The following is a 19,740-nucleotide window of genomic DNA, read 5'->3' as shown; positions in this document are numbered from 1 at the left end:
CCTTAGCGATCAATGCCAAGAAATAGAGGAAAACAACAGAATGGGAAAGACTAGAAATCTCTTCAAGAAAATTAGAGATACCAAGGGAACATTTCATGCAAAGATGGGCTCGATAAAGGACAGAAATGGTATGGACCTAACAGAAGCAGAAGATATTGAGAAGAGGTGGCAAGAATGCACAGAAGAACTGTACAAAAAAGATCTTCACGACCCAGATAATCACAATGGTGTGATCACTGACCTAGAGCCAGACATCCTGGAATGTGAAGTCAAGTGGGCCTTAGGAAGCATCACTACGAACAAAGCTAGTGGAGGTGATGGAATTCCAGTTGAGCTATTTCAAATCCTGAAAGATGATGCTGTGAAAGTGCTGCACTCAATATGCCAGCAAATTTGGAAAACTCAGCAGTGGCCACAGGACTGGAAAAGGTCAGTTTTCATTCCAATCCCAAAGAAAGGCAATGCCAAAGAATGCTCAAACTGCCACACAATTGCACTCATTTCACACACTAGTAAAGTAATGCTCAAAATTCTCCAAGCCCGGCTTCAGCAATACGTGAACTGCGAACTTCCAGATGTTCAAGCTGGTTTCAGAAAAGGCAGAGGAACCAGAGATCAAATTGCCAACATCTGCTGCATCATGGAAAAAGGAAGAGAGTTCCAGAAAAACATCTATTTCTGCTTTATTGACTATGCCAAAGCCTTTGACTGTGTAGATCACAATAAACTGTGGAAAATTCTGAAAGAGATGGGAATACCAGACCACCTGACCTACCTCCTAAGAAACCTATATGCAGGTCAGGAAGCAACAGTTAGAACTGGACATGGAACAACAGACTGGTTCCAAATAGCAAAAGGAGTACATCAAGGCTGTATATTGTCACCCTGCTTATTTAACTTATATGCACAGTACATCATGAGAAACACTGGGCTGGAAGAAGCACAAGCTGGAATCAAGATTGCCGGGAGAAATATCAATAACCTCAGATATGCAGATGACACCACCCTTATGGCAGAAAGTGAAGAGGAACTAAAAAGCCTCTTGATGAAAGTGAAAGTAGAGAGTGAAAAAGTTGGCTTAAAGCTCAACATTCAGAAAACTAAGATCATGGCATCTGGTCCCATCACTTCATGGGAAATAGATGGGGAAACGGATTTGTGATAGCCTCATTCAAAATAAATGCCTTGTTGGATGTTCTGCAGATCTATTTATGTCTAGCCTTAGCCATATAAGCCCTCTATTGTAACATTGTTTTAAACATGAAATTAACTACATCAGTGGCACCACTTGGTAGCAAGAATGGGGAACTCTGATTCAAGATCTCTTTACTGCTTTCTTCTTCTACCCCAAGGAAAATTGCAAGGGAAAAAATTGTGCTCTCTATTTGGTATTCTGTGTCTTGTTGCTTATAGTTCGATTAATGTGTCAGTCAGAAATACATTTGCTGCAAGTAACAAAACATCTGACTGGTTGTGTCTTAACCACAGAGGAGTTGTTGTTGTTGTTGTTGCTGTTTTTTAATAACAAACAACCTGGAGACAGTAGAGAGCTAAGGCAGAGTTCAGTGATGGCATCAGAGATCTGGGCCTCTGTTCTGCTGTAGCATCTTTAGTGAGTGACCTTTGACCTCCCAGTAGCTTAATGATGGGTGCCCCTCAGGCAGGAAGGAGAAAGGACCTTCTCCAGCTCAGGCTCTTTGTCTTTCATTTTGGAAAAGGAAACCCTTCCCAGCAGATACCTTGTTAAGCATTGACCAAAGCCATGTCTACATGGGGCTTCCCTGGTGGCTCAGACAGTAAAGCATCTGCCTGCAATGCAGGAGACCTGGATTTGATCCCTGGAGAAGGCAGATCCCCTGGAAAAGGAAATAGCAACCCACTCTAGTACTCTTGCCTGGAAGAATCCCATGGATGGAGGAGCCTGGTGATCTACAGTCCATGGGGTCGCAAAGAGTTGGACACGACTGAGTGACTTCACTTTCTTTCTTTTCACGTCTGCCTGTCTGCCACTGGTGGATTAAAGAATTGAGATCCTCCAGACTTTGTAGTGGAAAAAGACTTTGAAAATGAGTATTGAGTGAACCAACCTACAGAATCTGCCACAGCTAGATAGGCTGAGTCATCTTTCTAGATTACAAGCATTCTCTGTAGATCACCTTTGTACTTTCTCCTTTTGTTCCAACTCCTTGATCTCTGGGGGAGGTCTTGATATCTTTGTTATGTGTGTTTCAAAAGAGAAGCCCAAGCTCAGGCTGTAGTGATTCACCCAGCGCAATGGGAAGTGATGTTATTTGGAGAAAAATCACATGTGGTATCAGTGTCACCAAAATTAGGGAGTTTCCTTTCCAAATCTCATCCAATTCAAACCATTTATTGATCACCAATATCTACTGCCCTTCAGTGTCAGTGATACGAAACACAGCACAAGCTGTCCCGAAATCTCCATTCCCTGTCCCATCATTTCTTCCTCAAGTAAAAGAATGAATGATAAAGCTACTTCTAGTTAGTTATATCTTTCATTTTTACCAGTATTGCTATAGACAGGATTTTTATTGTATATTGAGTATTTAAATAAATCTTAAATAAACCTTCGAAGAAGGCAATGGCACCCCACTCCAGTATTTTTGCCTAGAAAATCCCATGGACGGAGGAGCCTGGTAGGCTGCAGTCCATGGGGTTGCACAGAGTCAGACGTGACTGAAGCAACTTAGCAGCAGTAGCAGTAAATAAACCTTTGTGAACTAACTTATAAATTAATCAGTTTCATAAATAACATGGCTTAATGGAAAGTTTTTCAAGTTCATTAATCTTAAAAATGTTCAGTGGAATAGTGTATGTCATGATGGAAACTACTTTTGTGTTTGATATATAAAAAATCACAGCTCTGTAGTATGTATTTCTCTCTGTACAAAAGCACGCTCACATAACCAAAGTTTTCTATGTGTATACTGCTTGGCACTTCACAGACACCAAGGAAATACATATTGATTTTTATGTGAGTAAATAATTTATCTTTGTGTTTTTTCCAGTATTTTAGAAGCCTGAATCTTTAAGCCCTGAGCTTAGGATATACTTAGGCCCACAGTGGATGCTTCAATAAATGTGAATTGCTGATTTTAAAATGTTTAAGTAATGGTTGCTTCGTGAAAGATAATTGTTAGACTAGTTTCAGATTTGGGTTCTGTCTTCCCATCCATTCTTATACTCGTGTATTGAGGCAGTATTTTTAGTGGCACGGTCATTTAGTTTGAATGCATTAGTAAAAGGTGGGAATTAATAGCTGGAAAATTTTGGGAAAACCCAGTAAGAAATGTTTCCACAGCGTCATTTGAGTGAAAGCCAGATAACAGCTAGTTATTGGAGGAACTTGACAGTAAAAACGTTGACATAGACATGAAAAAGAGAGTAAAAGTAAATCTGGGGGGAGGATAGGGAGTGATCTGAGGCAAGACTCGAAAAAGAAATGCCTCCTGGAGCCAAATTGGTGGCTGGGTGGGAACTGGGGCAACCTGAAAAGCTTCTGTTAGGGCTAATTTGGCCTCAGCTTCCCTCATTGACATGCAAGAATGTGAGTCTTTAGGTTCTTCCAGAGAAACAAGACCATGGGAAGTCTACAGACCTCTGTTGGCCAATCATTCAGCAAGTTAAAAAACCATTAGAGGAGCCAAAACCAACCAAATAAAACCAAAAAAAAAAAAAAAAAACAAAACAAAACAGTTCTGCAGACTAAATTCAGCCAGTTACTGGCCTCGGGTCTATGGTTACTGGAGAAATCATTGAAAGAGATTGTGGTTTGGGGAGAAAGACCATATGTCGAAATCTTAAGAGATAAGAGTGGAGAAATAAATAAGTAAGCTGAGGTGCAATCAGGGTTGGAATGTTAGAGTGTAGGAAAATCTGGTTGAGCTGTTCTAAAACTGGAAACAAAGAAGAGACTAGCATTAAAGGAAATGAGGACATTTGCTGCTGTTTATTTTTATCATGAAAGTAGATTTACCACAAATTCCCCAACCGTGAGAAGGCCAGTAGATTCGAAATAGGTAGTGTCAACTCTATTACAAAGAAAGTATGGTTTTCCAGCCCCCCCACAATTAGGGCACAGATTTTTCTTTAAACTGTGAAGTTGGTTGTATGAAAAATTGTACAAAGGAATAAAAATCAAGTCACACTGGATCATTTTAAATGTCTCACATGTATTATAAAGTATAAAATGTAATTAAGCTGTCTCTGCCCTGGAGACTCTGCAAAGTGTGTTCATTTATGAAGAGAGTGTGGAAAGGTTGGTTAATTAGTGGAGTTTAGAACAGAGTTGAAGGAGACTGGGCTAATTTTAGAAGTTTGTATAGTTCTGATGGTTGTGTGGGTTAGTTGAGTGGCCCCACATTAGGCTTGAGGAACTCAGGCGAGACCAGTGACTGAAGGTTCTGAGACAGAGAAAGATAATAATATCATTCATCCCAGTGATGAATGGGGACTGTGTGACTGTTAGTCTCTCATCAAGAAGAAGACCAGAGGGACTTCCCTAGTGGGTAGGAGTCTGCCTACCAGTGCAGGGGACACAGGTTTGATCCCTAGACTGGGAAGATTCCACATGCTGTGGGGCAACTAAGCCCGTGAGCCACAACTACTGAGCCCGCCATCCACAACATGAGAAGCCCAAGCACCAACTAAAGAGAGGAGCCCCCGCTCGGTGCAGCTAGAGAAAAGTGCTGAGCAGCCATGAAGACCCGGAACGGCCAAAAAAGAAAATCTTAAAAAAAAAAAGAAGGAAACCAGAAGGAAAGAGCTTTGGCTTGATTTCAGTTCAGTTCAGTCGCTCAGTCATGTCCAACTCTTCGCGACACCATGGACTGCAGCATGCCAGGCCTCCCTGTCCATCACCAACTCCCAGAGCTTACTCAAACTCATGTCCATAGAGTCGGTGATGCCATCCAACCATCTCATCCTCTGTCGTTCCCTTCTCCTCCTGCCCTCAATCTTTCCCAGCATCAAGGTCTTTTCAAATGAGTCAGCTCTTCGTATCAGGTGGCCAAAGTATTGGAGTTTCAGCTGCAGCATCAGTCCTTCTAATAAATACTCAGGACTGATTTCCTTTAGGATAGACTGGTTGGATCTCCTTGCAGATTGGCTTGATGTAGTGTGGTTCTAATTGGAGCATGAAGCAGATGACAGGGAAGGCTGATCAGAGAAGGAGGGTCAGTTTAGAGACCTTGCTGATTGAAGCTCCTTCTGGCTGACGGTAAGGATGGCAAATAAGGAAGTGCTTAGCTAGAAAAGCTTTTCCAGTGGCTTGACTGAAGGAGAAAAGGCACAGTCTGGAGTTTGGGAGTAGGGTTTACATTCTTCGAGTGTGCTGCCACGGCACTCGACCCCTCTGTTTTCAGGGCCTTACCTCACTCCCAGGTTTAGTTACTCCTGCTGCCTCCACGTCTGGTGCACCTTTTAATGAGATTAACCCTCCAGCCTCCTGGCAGGGTGAAGCAGGGGGAGACTGGAATGCTTGGCCCACCTCACATGAATTTAGGCTTGCAATTTCTCCCAAATCAGCTACCATCCAGTCACCTTCTAAGCTTCTGAGGCCCTGGAGCTCTGGTCTCTTGTCATCTCGTCTCCAGTTTTGTCTCTTTTCTTTTAGGTAAATGTCAATCTCCATTCTTTTTTCTGTCATCCTAGTAGTTTCAGAAATGAGAAATAAATGACTGTTCCATCTGCCACGTTCACCTGGAAGTTCTGAGACCTAGTTCCTTACCATGATATGCAGGGCCCTAAAGGGGCCCTGCCCCTGTCTACCTGGTGGGTCTTAGTTGGGGCCATTCTTCATCAGCCTGGGCTTTCTTAGGAGCCTTAATGGTCTTCAGTCTTTTCTGCTGAAGAGCTTTTTTCAAACGTGCTGACTTTCATCTTGCTTTGCTCTTCCTCCTCTTCACATAGCCAACTCCCATCACTCTTCATCTCTGCTTAAATGTCACTTTCTCAGAGAGGCCTTCCTGGCCTGTGTCTCCCTTTGTCCTCACTCTCAATAAGCATTGAAAGGATAGGTGAAAGGATGATGATTAGATGGATATCTTTATTTTTTACCTTGAGTAACATTGGTGTATAACATTATGAGTTTCAAGTGCACAGCATTGTATTTCTACTTCTGTATACCCTACCCTACGTACTCATCCCCCCAAATTTATTTTCTGTCTGCCACCATACTAGTTGATCTTCTTAGCTCATTTTGCCCTGTCCCCCCCTTGCCTTCTGCTAACCGCTACTCTGTTCTCTGTACTTGTACATTTGTTCTTATTTGGTGGATGTCTTTTAAAGAGCTGTAAACTGGTTTAGCCTAAACAGTCTTTTTGAATCAATATTATTTTTTTATACATTTTTCTAGTGGGCAGGGTTTGAGAGTTGGAGCCCAGACTCTATCTGATCTGAAACTTAAGTAAAAGGAACATGGCACAGCAGTGTCCACATGAGTCCCTTCTCCATTATCGGGGGTGGGGGGGGGGTAGAATTCGGACCCAGAAATGGTATTTAAGATACACGGTTTCCCTCCTGCCCCCTCCCCCAAGAACTTTACATTGGCCATTTGTTACAGAAACTGCTTTCTCAACAAACCTTTTACCAGAGCAGCAAACAAGAAGCAAAGCTCATTTTAATTTCTGCTCTTCCAGGAGCACAGTGTTGCTAAGACATAGTAAGATTGTGTTGAGGAAGGCCAAGTGAGACGCAGGAGCCAGAAAGGTCTTGAACAACCCACAGTCAGGATTTCATGCTATCTTTTATTTCTCAGTTGAACTTCCTTATTTTTTATTTGGTTTGGTTTGTTTCTCTCCTTCAGAATTCTAAGTCTTCTAACATTTGTGTGACCCTGGGTCTTTTATTGCTTCTCTTCATTTTTCAGAGAAAAAGAATTTTAGAGAGTAACTGGTAGTGAATAAAGTAATACTGTTTCTCATCTGGAAACATTACTTGATAGGAATTATAAATTCACAGACTCGACTTTCTGCAAGTTATGCAAGTATGAATGTGTCATTCCTGTTTATCTCTCTGTAGGTTTATTTTTTTCCCCATTTAAGTAAAGCTCAGTGTTGAGGATGAGGTTTAAAGGAGTTTAGATTTTAAAAGGCCTCTAATATATCTAAAAAATTATAGACCATCATGTGTTAATGTACCTCTTCTCTCTCAGCTAATTCTCTCAAGATATGTTGCAGAAATCCCCCGTGTTGTTGAAGAGTTTTTGAAGACTTCCCCATAATTTTACATTGTACTCTAAGACTTCTGAAGCCTAGACATCTTGATTCAATTTGCTTTCAAGCCAGACTTGGTTGAAATTACTCCATTAGTCTCAAGCCTTATAAAGACTTATCTATGGTTCTCGTCTGTCCTAGTGACTTTGAGCTGGCAAGAATAACGCTTATTGTGTGGAGAGTCCATTTGTCTATAGGAATACTGAGGCTGGGGGATTGGAGATATATTATTATATTTTAAAATCTTTAATTTTTGTTTTTGGCCACACCACTCAGCTTGTGGGATCTTAGTTCCCTAACCAGGAACTGAACCCTGGCCCTTGGCAGTGAGCACACAGTCGTAACCACTGGACCACCAGGGAATTCCCCAAATCACCCACCTTTCTATATTAGAAGGGGTATGAGAGGAGACTACCTTGTTTTGGCATCTTTAGAAAATTTGGAAATTGATTAAAACAGATAGGCAGTAGTAGTTTAATTCACATTGTATGCAAACCTCTGAAGTTGGAACTATATGAAAAAACATCATAATTCCTCTAAATTTTATTTTTTACTCATAATCACCTGAGTGATTTGGCAGAGTTGATAGGAAACAAAGACCACACCACTCATTTATCTGTTGGAATAATCTTGAGCCATCCAGCTCTTTCCACTCATTACATTTATGGAGGTCATTGTCATTCTATCTAATAGATAAACATACTAAAACTTTGGGCCTTTCTAAAAAGTGCCCACAAGCTACTGGAAAGTTGGACCAAAATACTCCTTGTTTTAAATTCTAGACCTCAGTTCATTCCTTGGTAGCAGGTTTTTGAAGTATGATGAAAAGGTAGGAACCAGCTGTAAAATTAAAGTGAGGGGGCTTACTGTTTTATTTTTACAATATTTTCCAAATTCTCCCCTGACTTTAAAATGCTGAGGTGTTTTTCAATCTTTTTGCAAGAGCATGTCCAACAATGTGTAGATTTATGGCTCAGACTTGATTGGTCATTCCTCTTTTCTGGTGAATTTGACACCTTCCACCACTATCCTCCACAGAATGAAAGTGAAAGTTATATGCAGAAGTGAAATGAAGTCGCTCAGTCGTGTCCGATTCTTTGCAACCCCATGCAACCATAGGCTCCTCCATCCATGGGATTTTCTAGGCAAGGATACTGGAGTGGGTTGCCATTTCCTTCTCCAGGAGATCTTCCCAACCCACGGATTGAACTTGAGTCTCCAGCATTGTAGGCAGACGCTTTACAGTCTAAGCCACCAGGGAAGAAACACTTAGCATAGTCAAGGGAAATTCATTGGCTTAAAAAAGGTGCAACAAAAACTGTTTGTTGTCTGTTCTGTGCCTCACAGTAAAAGCCAAATGGACCATCACTTTAGTAGCTGGTGATCCAACTTGAGAGGGTAGATGATGTAATCGTTCCCTTTGTTCCTTAAGTTTCTACTTTCTCCATTTTTAGACCAGAACCAGCCCTGGATAAAATAAATCATGAAGAAGAGGGATGTACAGTTCAGCATGTTGAGTGCCCTAAAGTGAGCTTCCTACCAACTGCCATGCAAACATGTTGTAACTCATTTCTTGGGTAGTCTCACGCTTCTCCACTTCTCAAGTTCCAGTTGTGAGAGCTAGTGAGCTCCTCACAGCTTGGGCCAGAGTCCTGGAAAACCAGCGGGGAAAGTGGAGGCTGGCCTCCAATGGGGGACGGGCACGGGGACTTTAAGCTCTATTTCACATGCATACTTTAGCTATGTGATCAGCCCCAGCCTCAGCTCGGGACCATGTCACAGAGTCAGCAGCTGTACCGCATCTTGAGGTTTCAGTGTGTGTCCTCCACATTTTCACAAGGTGGCGGCGACCAGTTGTAAGCCAGAGGGAATGGTGCTGCCAATTCCTAGCAAAACATGCGGATTCAGACAACACAGATGGTTATCTCTCTGGAGTAGGACTTTTTAAGGAAACCAGAACTCTGTTGAAATTCACTGATGGTTACTGGATATAAATCTATAAATCTGCATGGCTTCTGTTGCAGTATGATGAAAACTAGATGTTTTCCCTGTTCCCCTCTTGTGGTATTCCTGAATCACTGTGTGCTCATTAGTTGGACCATGCTACATGGAAAACTGGTGGCAGAAGGCTTGTTCTCTGCCTTGTGTTGGAGGGAATGCTTGAAAGGGTGTCACAGTGGATCGACTCCAGGCAGAATGTGCCATATTTAGAAGGATTTGAAAGGGAAGAATGTTTGAACTGCTTTAGGGAAGCTGAGAGTGCTGCTGGAGCAAGAATGTTCCAGATGCTTGTCTCTGATAGTATTCTACCATGAGCCACACCCTGAAAGAATCACATCATCCTTGCCTCTCCCACTTGAATCTCTAGCTCCTGGAATTTGCCAATTCTTGAGGGTTGGATGGAGCTTCTGACCTTATTTAGACCACTTATTCTGAATTCTGAATACACCTTGGAAAATCAGAAAGAGGGTAGGACACCTTTAATTTATTTTATTAGTGTTCATCATAAACAAGAGACCCACAAATATAATCTAGAGATGAAGTTTTGGTCTAATTGGCTATGCTGCTGCTGCTGCTAAGTCGCTTCAGTCGTGTCCGACTCTGTGTGACCCCAGAGATGGCAGCCCACCAGGCTCCCCCGTCCCTGGGATTCTCCAGGCAAGAACACTGGAGTGGGTTGCCATTTCCTTCTCCAATGCATGAAAGTGAAAAGTGAAAATGAAGTCACTCAGTTGTGTCTGACTCCTAACAACCCCATGGACTGCAGCCTACCAGGCTATTCCGTCCATGTCCATGGGATTTTCCAGGCAAGAGTACTGGAGTGGGGTGCCATTGCCTTCTCCCCAATTGACTATAATGGTCATTAAATAATCCACAAGCCCACAGAATGGAATGTAGAAAGATAGAAAAACAAAAGACAACACAGGTCTCTATACAGAGTTTATACTTGAACTTTTAACGTGAAACAATAAACTGTATTAAAATGTATAATTAAAGACTCATTTGAGGGCTTCCCTGGTGGCTCAGTGATAAAGAATCTGCCTGCAATACAAGAGACTGGGATTTAATCCCTGGGTGGGGAAGATCCCCTGCAGGAGGAAATAGCACCCATTGAAGTATTCTTGCCTGGAGAAGTCCATAGAAAGAGAAGCCTGGCAGGCTACAGTCTATGAGATTGCAAAGAGTCGGACACAAGCTAGCGACTAAACAACAGCAAAGACTCAATTATACCTGAAGGTATAGGTCAGTCACCTGGGGATCTTGTTAAAATGTTGATTCTGGTTCACAGAGCTGGGTGGGCCCTGGGAATCTGCATTTCTAACGAGGTCAGAAGAGATGCTGATGCCATTGTTTCCTCAAATCATAATTGGGGTAAAAAGGATCTGCCCAGGTTCTCTTGGGTCAATAGGTGTTGGGAGCCACTGTGGTTATACAGAGGTGTGGGCTGCCTTCTTAGCCATATCTTGGCTACCAGTTTCTAACCAAAGCAGGTCTTAGAACAAGATTTGTCACCTATGAACACTTACTAGTCACAGAGCAGAAAACAATTTTAAAGCCCGTGCTTAAGACTCCGTGAAGTCCCAACTCTGCCTTTTGAGAGCTTGGCACGAGAGCCTCGCAATCCACATCTGCCACGGTCCTTAACACGATGGTTCTCAAAGTGTGGTCCCTGGACCAGCAGCATCAGCAGTGACCTGGAAACATGTTAGAGATGCAGATCCTCAGGCCCGCTGTAGACCTGAAGAATCAGAAAATCTGCACGTGGGGCCTGGGAATCCGGGTTTTTAACCAGCCCTCCAGGTGTATCTGATGTACACTCAAGTTGGTGAACCACTGCTACAACAGCAGGATTCTGTCAGCCGTCTGATTGAATTCAGGCAGCCAAGAGTCCCAGAACTACAGCCGGAGCTCTTGGAATCCAGCCTACCGCACCGCTTTGAAAGGTAGAGGGCCTGCTAGATTCTTCTCACACCCCATTAACGTAAGGGCAGGGCATGTTTCTAAACCCTTTGCAGCAGTCCTTGTATTTTGTAAACTACGAATATCACTAACACAAGCCCCTCTCACATTAATTAGGATCCTAGATGTATTAATAGGATTTTAGGTGTAACACTAGCTAAATATAACTCAGGCTTTTACAGTGGCAGCCTCTGGAGTGAGGGTTTTTGATTACTTGCTAGCCAGCCACCCCTGGAGTGTGCTTTCCTGATTAAGACAACTGACCGCCTCTGCAGCATAGCTAAGCTAACACACACATACATCATTCTACACTGTCCAGGGGAGGGTTTCTTTTTAACTCTTAAAATCTACTTTATTAAGGCATTTGTTGTTGTTCATTCACTAAGTTGTGTCAGACTCTTTGTAACCCCATGGGCTGTAGCACAGTAGGCTTCCCTGTCTTTTGCTATCTCCCAGAGCTTGCTCAAACTCATGTCTGTTGAGCTGGTGATGCCATCCAGCCATCTCATCCTCTGTCACCCCCTTTTCCTACTGCCCTCAGTCTTTCCCAGCATCAGGGTCTTTTCCAGTGAGTCAGCTCTTCACATCAGGGAGCCAAAGTATTGGACCTTCAGTATCAGTCCTTCCAATCAATATTCAGGGTTGATTTCCTTTAGGATTGACTGGTTTGATCTCCTTGCAGTCCAAGGGACTCTCAAGGGTCTTCTCCAACACCACAGTTTGAAAGCTTTAATTCTTTGATGCTCAGCCTTCTTTATGGCCCAACTCTCATATCTATACAAGGCATACATAAATACAATAAAATGTATATACTCTCAAGTGACCTTCATAACAGTCAAGATAAATATCATTTTAATCACATAAAAAATAGCCTTGTGTTCTTTTCAGTTAGTTACCCACCCCCTCCCAACTCCTGGCTACCATCTACCTGCTTTCTGTCAGTATAGGTGAGATTAACCTGTTCTAGGATTTCATATAAATGGAATCAAACAGTATATTTTTTTACTCTTTGTGTTGTTACCCAGGGTAACATTTTTCAAATCGGCTCACATTGTTGCATTATCAGTAGTTAGTTCCTCTTTATTACAGAGTAGAATTCCCATTGTGTGACTGTACCACAATTTGTTTATTCATTCTACTATAGTTTTCTTTCCAGTTTTTGGCTCTTATGGATGAAGGCTACTCTGGGCATTCGCATAGACATCTTTTTGTGACATGTCTTTATTTCTTTGGGGTGACTATCTAGGAGTAGATTTTTGGGTAATAAGATAGATGTTTGTTTAATTTCATGAGAAATTGCTAACCTGATTGTCCAAAGTAGTCATACTGTTTTATATTCCCACCAAAAATGTATGAGAGAGAGTTCCAGTTACTCCACATCCTTGCCACCATTTAGTATTGTCTGCTTTTTGGCATTTATGTTGGATATTTCAAAGTAAATTGCAGACCTTGTTTTTCTTTGCCCTAATTTCATTTTAGCTTATTATATTTGATCTCTTCAAAGGCCATCAATCTAATAATGTTGACCCATCAACTTGGATATGGATTAAATTATTTCCCTTTCCTAATCTCCAGTTAGAATTGGTTCTGTGGGTGCCATTTGTTTATGGCTATTAGTCATGTTTGCCAGTATTTTTTTCCATTCTTTTATTCATTCCGTTTGTCAGAGTCCCTGAGCTGTATTAGACCTGCTTTCTCAGAGAACAATTGTATGTTAAGTCACCAGGAAATACAACAGAAGTTGGGGACAGGGTACTGGTCTTCAAGGAGCTTTTTGGAGCTGGGTTTATGAAACATAAATGCACAAAAATACAAGAAAAGAAATATAGCTTGGTGTATATCAAGACTTATGCAAAATTTGTAAACAGAGATTTATGCTAGGTGAGATGATTTGGGGCTTAATAGACAAGTGACAGTAGAAACCACTGAGCAGAAATTGTTGAGTTGTTAATCTGTGCAGAATAATAGAATGATTGCACCTTATTATATAAAGCTAAATGTAATCCCAATGTTTTTCACTTGATTTAAAAAAAAAATATAGCAGTGTCTTTTATTAGTACAGAATATGGACAGAAACAAATATCCATCCTGATATGGATTTGTAACTTTTCTTATTGACATCTGATATCATTTTTGTATATTTAACATGCACCCAAATTTTTGATCAGCAAACATTTCTGATTAGTAAATGTGTGTGTGTGCACACACGAATTTGTGAACTTCTTTTTAAACCAGCTCTCTTTTATCCTGTCTTTGCCAACTTATGTACTTTTAAAATAAATGCAGAAGAGTTAAATAGAAGGAATCTGTGGAATCAGGCAGACCTAAACCTGGATGAGAGTTAACTTTGCCCATTATATTTTAAAATACATCTCACACACAGACACATACACATGTTAAATAAGAAATGTTACAAATGTTAACAGTGCACATCTTTGTGTAGTGAGATTATGGATAATTTATGTACTTGATTCCATGCTTTCCTTTAATTTCTTTGTTTTCCACAGTGAGCATGTATAACTTTTGATAATTAGAAAAAATGTTATATGCCACTTGATTGTTTGCTAAATTCTCATAGCTAGTCCAATGACATATTCCCTGTTCTTTTTAATCTTACGTTGCTCATGACTTAGAGGGGTGGGATTCAGGGGAGAGGGAAGAAGGTCCAAGAGGGAGGAGGTACATGTATATGTGTACATGCTTAGTCTCTCAGTCATGTCTGATTCTTTGCAACCCTATGAACTGTAGCCCGCCAGGCTCCTCTGACCATGGAATTCTCCAGGCAAAGATACTGGAGTGTGTAGCAATGCCCTTCTCCAGGGGATCTTCTCGACCCAGGAACCTGTGACTCCTGCATTGCAGGCAGATTTTTTTACCATCAGAGCCACCAGGGATATGCCTGGTTCACTTTGTTGTGCAGCAGAAAGGAACATAACATTGTAAAGCAATTATACTCCAATAAAAAAATAAAATAACAGGAAAAACATTTTAAATCTCACTACAACGGAACCAAGATTACAGTCTAGGAAATAAATATGTGTCCCTCTATTCTCTCTTGGGAACAAGAACTACATGAGCACCCTGCAGGTTATGCTACTGTCGTCCCTCAAAGAACTTAGCTTTCCTGATCATCAAAGAGTAAAAAGACTTTTTTTTTCCTTCCCCACATTGACAGAATTTCACTTTTCCAAACTTGGGGCATATACAAGAGATTTTTTTCCCCTGGCCTTTTGTTGGCAGATCATTGGAAGCTTATCTGTGTTATTTGATGAAATAACAAATGATCTTTGTTTTCCCCCTTTCTTCTTCAGCTGACCTGAATAATGTCAGGTTCTCGGCTTATAGGACTGCCATGAAACTCCGAAGACTGCAGAAGGCCCTTTGCTGTGAGTATTAACCAGTGCTTGAAATACTTGATAGTTACTCTTTGCTTTAAAAAAAAAATGATTGGGGTATCTTCTCTTGAGGAGGGCAGAAACAGCTCTCTCAAGTCTAGTTGTAACATAGAATTCATTTTTTTTCAAATCTCTCTGGCTTAGTGTACATCTAGATTGGGGCTTCCCTGATTGCTCAGTTCTAGGGCTTCCCTGGTAGCTCAGCTGGTAAAGAATCCACCTGCAGTGTGGGAGACCTGGGCATCTAGATTACTCTGTCACATTGTTGAGAATCATTCTTGTCACCATTCCTCAGCTACTGATGTTGAATTGATAAGAGACTGATCATTTTTATTTTCTAATGTATGGCACTGGCATCCGTTGAATTGATAAGAGACTGATCATTTTTATTTTCTAATGTATGGCACTGGCATCCAGAATTATCTTTATGAAACTTGAATTATCTCCCCCATTCCACCTTTATTTCTTCTTAGAAAATGTGTTTAATGTTTGAAGTACTAGCACTTGGTTGCCTTAGCCAACCAAAGCTCAGAGATGTGTATTGTTTTTTAGCTTGAATGCTAATGTTGAGATCAATGCTGTCATAGAAGAATGATGACAGGGTTGTTTTTCTGCTTTTGCTAAGTAGCATGCCTCAGTGGGAAAAAAAATCCCAGGGTGTCACACAACACTCTCGGTTCATTAGAGGGTTTATGTAACTGTTACTAAGTTATTGAGAGCCCGTGTATGCTGATGATGTGAGCACGAAATAGGCACAGTCCTTACGCTGATGGAACCTATAGTCAGTCTAATGAGGGACACATAGGGTATCCAGAAGTCTACAGACATAGGTAAACATATATAAGATCATCAAGAACCTCTACAATCTTTTTTTTTTTTTTTTAAAGCAATGAGATTGCCTCTTTAAGGCTTTATGGGCACCTGAGAAAAAGTGAAAGGATAGTTTGAATGTTGTATATTTAGTCACATGACAGTGAGTTGGGTACCATGAGAACAGCTAGTTGTGGGGGTGAGGTGCTGAGGTTTGCTTGAAGAGCCACGTGAGTCCAGAAAGGTAAGTAGAGTTCAGTCTAGGAGGAGCGTTCTCATCAGAAGGCAGAGCGTGTGTTGAGGCATGGGGTCCAGAGATGCACTCAGGAACTGAAAATGCCACAGTATGATAAAACACAGGAACTCCAGGGAGGGGCTGTGGTGAAATATTCAGCTGGATCCAGGCAGACTGTGAAAGGTTTTTACACTTAAGTTACACAGGGTGGGGAGGAGAGGGCGGGACGAATTGAGAAACTAGCATTGAAACATATATATCACCATATGTAAGAGAAATGGCCAATGGGAATTTGCTGTGTGACCTGGGGAGCTCAGACCAGTGCTCTGTGATATCCCAGAGAAGTGGGTTGGGGTGGGAAGTGGGAGGGAGATTCAAGAGGGAGGGGACATATGTATACCTATGGCTGATTCATGTTGATAGATGGCAGAAACCAGCACAATATTGTACAGCAATTATCCTTCAATTACAAAAAACTTAAAGACTGTAGAAATCAGTGGGGAGCCATGTAGTGGGATGGCGTGTTGAGACTGTCATTTAGGAAGATGACTCTGGCTGTGGGATAGAGCCTGCATCAGTGCTGGGGGTGAGGGGGTGGTGCACGGAGGTGTGGGGGCATACCCCTGAAGGGGAAGAAACTCGGCAAGCAGTTTCCGTCCTCTAAACCAGCAATCTGGTAGCCTGAATTGACAGAGTAGGAATGGAGAAAATTGGGAGGACTTAAGAAATACAAGGTGGCATTGATAGGCCTTAGTGAGAAGTTTGACATGCCTGGTGAGGATGGATCAAGGAAGAGACTCGGGTGCTCAACTGAGATGAACAGTGGGCCTGCTGGCAGAGTTGGCCATATACACATAGCTGTGATGCTCAGGAGAAACAGATGAGCAACATTTAGGAATTATGAGTGTGCAGATGCTTAGGGAGAGGGAAAGTAACAAGAAAACAATATTTGAGACCAAGAGTGACCCATGTACAGAGAAGACTACAAAGGAACACACACAGAGTATGTTACCACATACTACGCGGGCAGGAAGAAGGGGCCCACCACCAGGCTCAGATGCTGCTGGAAGATCAGGAGGAAGTGGGCCCAAGTGTCCATTGGGTTGAGCAACAAGGAGGTCCTCAGGAACTTGGGAGAGGTTTTAGGGGACATGGTGTAGGAGGTGAGGTGGGCTTAGAAGTCAATGAAAAGTGGGGATGTAGAGAAAGTTGGTTGAGACGATTCTTGGAGAAAGGTTGTGAAGGGAAGTGGGGCAGTCATTAGCTGGAAGGTGGAGGAGTTAATGGAGGGTACATGCATTTAGACTGAGAGAAACCTGAGTCTATTTCAATGAGTATTAGAAGACAGGACAAGATGGACATTGTTGACGGAAGAGGAGATAATAAAACATGAGTCCTGGGAGGATGGGAGAAGATAACCCAGGGCCCACGAGAAGGAAGGGGGCGCCTGTCTTCCAAGGTAGTGAGTAGGATGAGGAGAGGATGTGAGCAGGGCCAGGTAACTGAGGAGACCTGGTGGATGCAGGCAAGGGATGCCCGTGGACAGGGCTCCATTTTCAGCGTGAAGGTGGAGGAGAGTTCCTGGGCTGCTGTTAACAGCAGAAAGTCGAGGTCAGCCTTACCTCTGTGGCTGGGGAGAGGGCTATTTTGGAAAGCAGCATCTTGGAGTTTAGCATCGGCTGAGTGTTTTAGGGCTGCACCCATCCTCAGGGGAATTTCTCCAGGAGCTAGATGATTCTGTTCCAGGTGGGCAGAGGCCAGCTGGGCAAGAGAAATGAGGATCTAGTCAAAAGAGGGGGTAAGTGGTTGGAATGCTGTCTGCCCAGTCCACATTGGGCAGAAGAAGCTGGGAATTCAGGTGGAAGCTGGTAATTAGGAGGTAGTGTGGTCAAGCGGCCAACAGATGCTTCAGGGAGGTAGAGGAAGAGATTGTGTGGAAGCGACTGGAAGGCCAAGAAGTTGTGGTCAGACGGCAGCAAAGCTCAGCAGTTTTTCAGAAGTGGAACAGGTCAGCTGATAGGCTGTAGAACATGACCATTTGCATGGGTGGTAGAGGTGGACTAGGTGTCAATTTCCCTGCAGCTGAAATAGGAACTTAAGGAACTGAGTGGCTAGAGTGACACACGAGTCATGACGGCCAATATTGAAATCACCCCAAACTGGACCCGAACTGGACTAAACTGAACCCAGTTCACGGCCGAGAGCTGTGAACTCTGGCAACCGAAGCTTTGGGAATGAAGGTATGTGACCAGGGTGTCTGCAGAAGCTAGCAGGAAAGTGGTCAAGGAGTGTTGTTGGCGTGTGATTTTCTACATGGTGATGTGATGGAGAAGACATGGCTTAGAAATAAAATTGTTTGGAAGGAGAGGGTAGGCCTGTCCTCTTTATCTTGGTCTCTCCAGTGCTCAGCACGATTCCTGGCTCCGAGAAGGACTGAATCTGTTTTCACGGAATGGATGTGTGAACGAAAGGAGATTTGGGCTTCCATTTCCATATAGGTTAAACTCTGAAGCTGTCACTTTTCAGCTGTATAGCTGCTAAGCTTAAGTGGTTTTTAGAGGACTCCCTGGGCCTATGATTCCCATAGGGACCTGTTGAATGTACCAGAGCTGGAAAGAGGTAATTTGGGGTGGGGGAGTCAGAGGCCAGGTGGAGAAAGTCTTCTGCCTCTTTTTCATCTTCTGTCTCTGCCCCATCCCAGAGGTAGTGCCTCCCACTGAGAAAGGGACGACTGTGAAATGGCTTCTGTAGAGTGCTATGGTGTACAGTCCCGTGAGACCCTAAAAGTTCAGTAGAGATAATATGTTGTGCCAGGTCATACTATGAAAAAGCCCCCAAATTGACTAGATTGGACCACTCTTTCCATACTATTCCTCACAGATTTAGGCATTATTCAGTTCTCCTGTCAAAAAGTCTTTCCATTCATGAATGTACCTCATTGTCCGTCATCTCACTGTATGTTAAAATTTCCAATAAACATGGGACAAACGGGGGAATCTCATATTATAAAACATTTTGGCCACGAGTGGTTATGACCTCATAACAAAGTTAAGCTCTGAATGTAGAATGTAAAATTTTCACTTTTCACCTACTGTGCAACTCTCAGCACTTCCTTTCTCAGCATTACTTTTCTCATTTTTGAAAAAGATTTAGGCACGGCAAAATGAGGGTGTATTTATCTAAATTAAGTGCTGGATTCTCAGGAATGGTAGAAGGGTTCCACGTGGAGTATGAATACAGAATGAAGAGCTTACCTATCCTTTTATTATTGAAAACATGCATGATCACATTACTTAACTGTTCAGTAGATTATTTCAGAATTTCCCCTTAATTTTAGATATGCTTTGGTTTCCCTTCCGGCCTTTTCGTCATTTCTATGTCTGTAAAGCCATGATAAAGAGCTATTGTCTGGTGTCAGAAAACAAAACTTGTCCTGGCTAGCTTTTCCAACCGAAGGTCATTTCCACTAACTCTTACTTTAATGAAAATTAATGATGTTATCTCAATGATTTCCTGATGCCAGTTAAGAGTTTGAATTACAGATGCCTTAGAAAATATGCCATGCTGCTGCCATTAAGCACTTAGTCTTAATATTTTTTCACTGCACTATCAAAGCTTCAATACTGCAGAAACCTGAATACCACAATGTTATCCGCTGTAGAGAGTTTGCCGTTTAAGTCTAGAGCGTCATCATTGGTCTGTAATGTCCCCAGTTTGTAATCGGTTTAATGTTGCATGACTCTGTACTGCCTTTCAAGGCATTGTGAATGAAAATTAAACTCGACAGAAAAGCAGAGACAAAGAGAAAATCTGGGTAAGATGGATTTATAAGCCGGTTCCTATGGCTGATAACCCATTGAAAGTTACAAAGAAGATAATCTGAGTTTTTTCTTTCTCCTACTGTGGTTCTCATGACATCCTATAGGTTTGCAGCGTCTAAAATTAAAAATATAGCCAACTTCTAAGAGCAGAAATAAAAAAGGCACTTAACAAAACCCGTGTATTTAGTTTATTAGTGTGTGGTGGGTTGGAGAGAGCCCAAACCATAGGGCTAAATATACTGCAGTGGATAAATGTGACAGATACTCTGCAAACAAGAAACAGA

The 19,740-nt window shown here is 42.2% G+C and overlaps 1 protein-coding gene across 12 annotated transcripts in view; it reads left to right on the top strand.

Moving 5' to 3' along the window:
• Nucleotides 1-19,740, top strand: part of DMD (dystrophin) — a 2,402,664-nt gene that overhangs the window by 2,272,419 nt on the left and 110,505 nt on the right. For all 12 annotated transcript variants that reach the window (XM_025277237.3, XM_045164452.1, XM_045164449.1 and 9 more), the window contains one exon: nt 14,507-14,581. In XM_025277237.3, coding sequence (XP_025133022.3) covers nt 14,507-14,581 — 75 coding nt within the window. The remainder of the gene's footprint in view (nt 1-14,506; nt 14,582-19,740) is intronic.

This window comes from Bubalus bubalis, chromosome X (genome assembly GCF_019923935.1).
Source record: "Bubalus bubalis isolate 160015118507 breed Murrah chromosome X, NDDB_SH_1, whole genome shotgun sequence".
Lineage (NCBI taxonomy): Eukaryota > Metazoa > Chordata > Mammalia > Artiodactyla > Bovidae > Bubalus > Bubalus bubalis.
The sequence above is the reverse complement of the archived record's forward strand: the minus strand, read 5'-3'. Positions and strand labels throughout refer to the sequence as shown.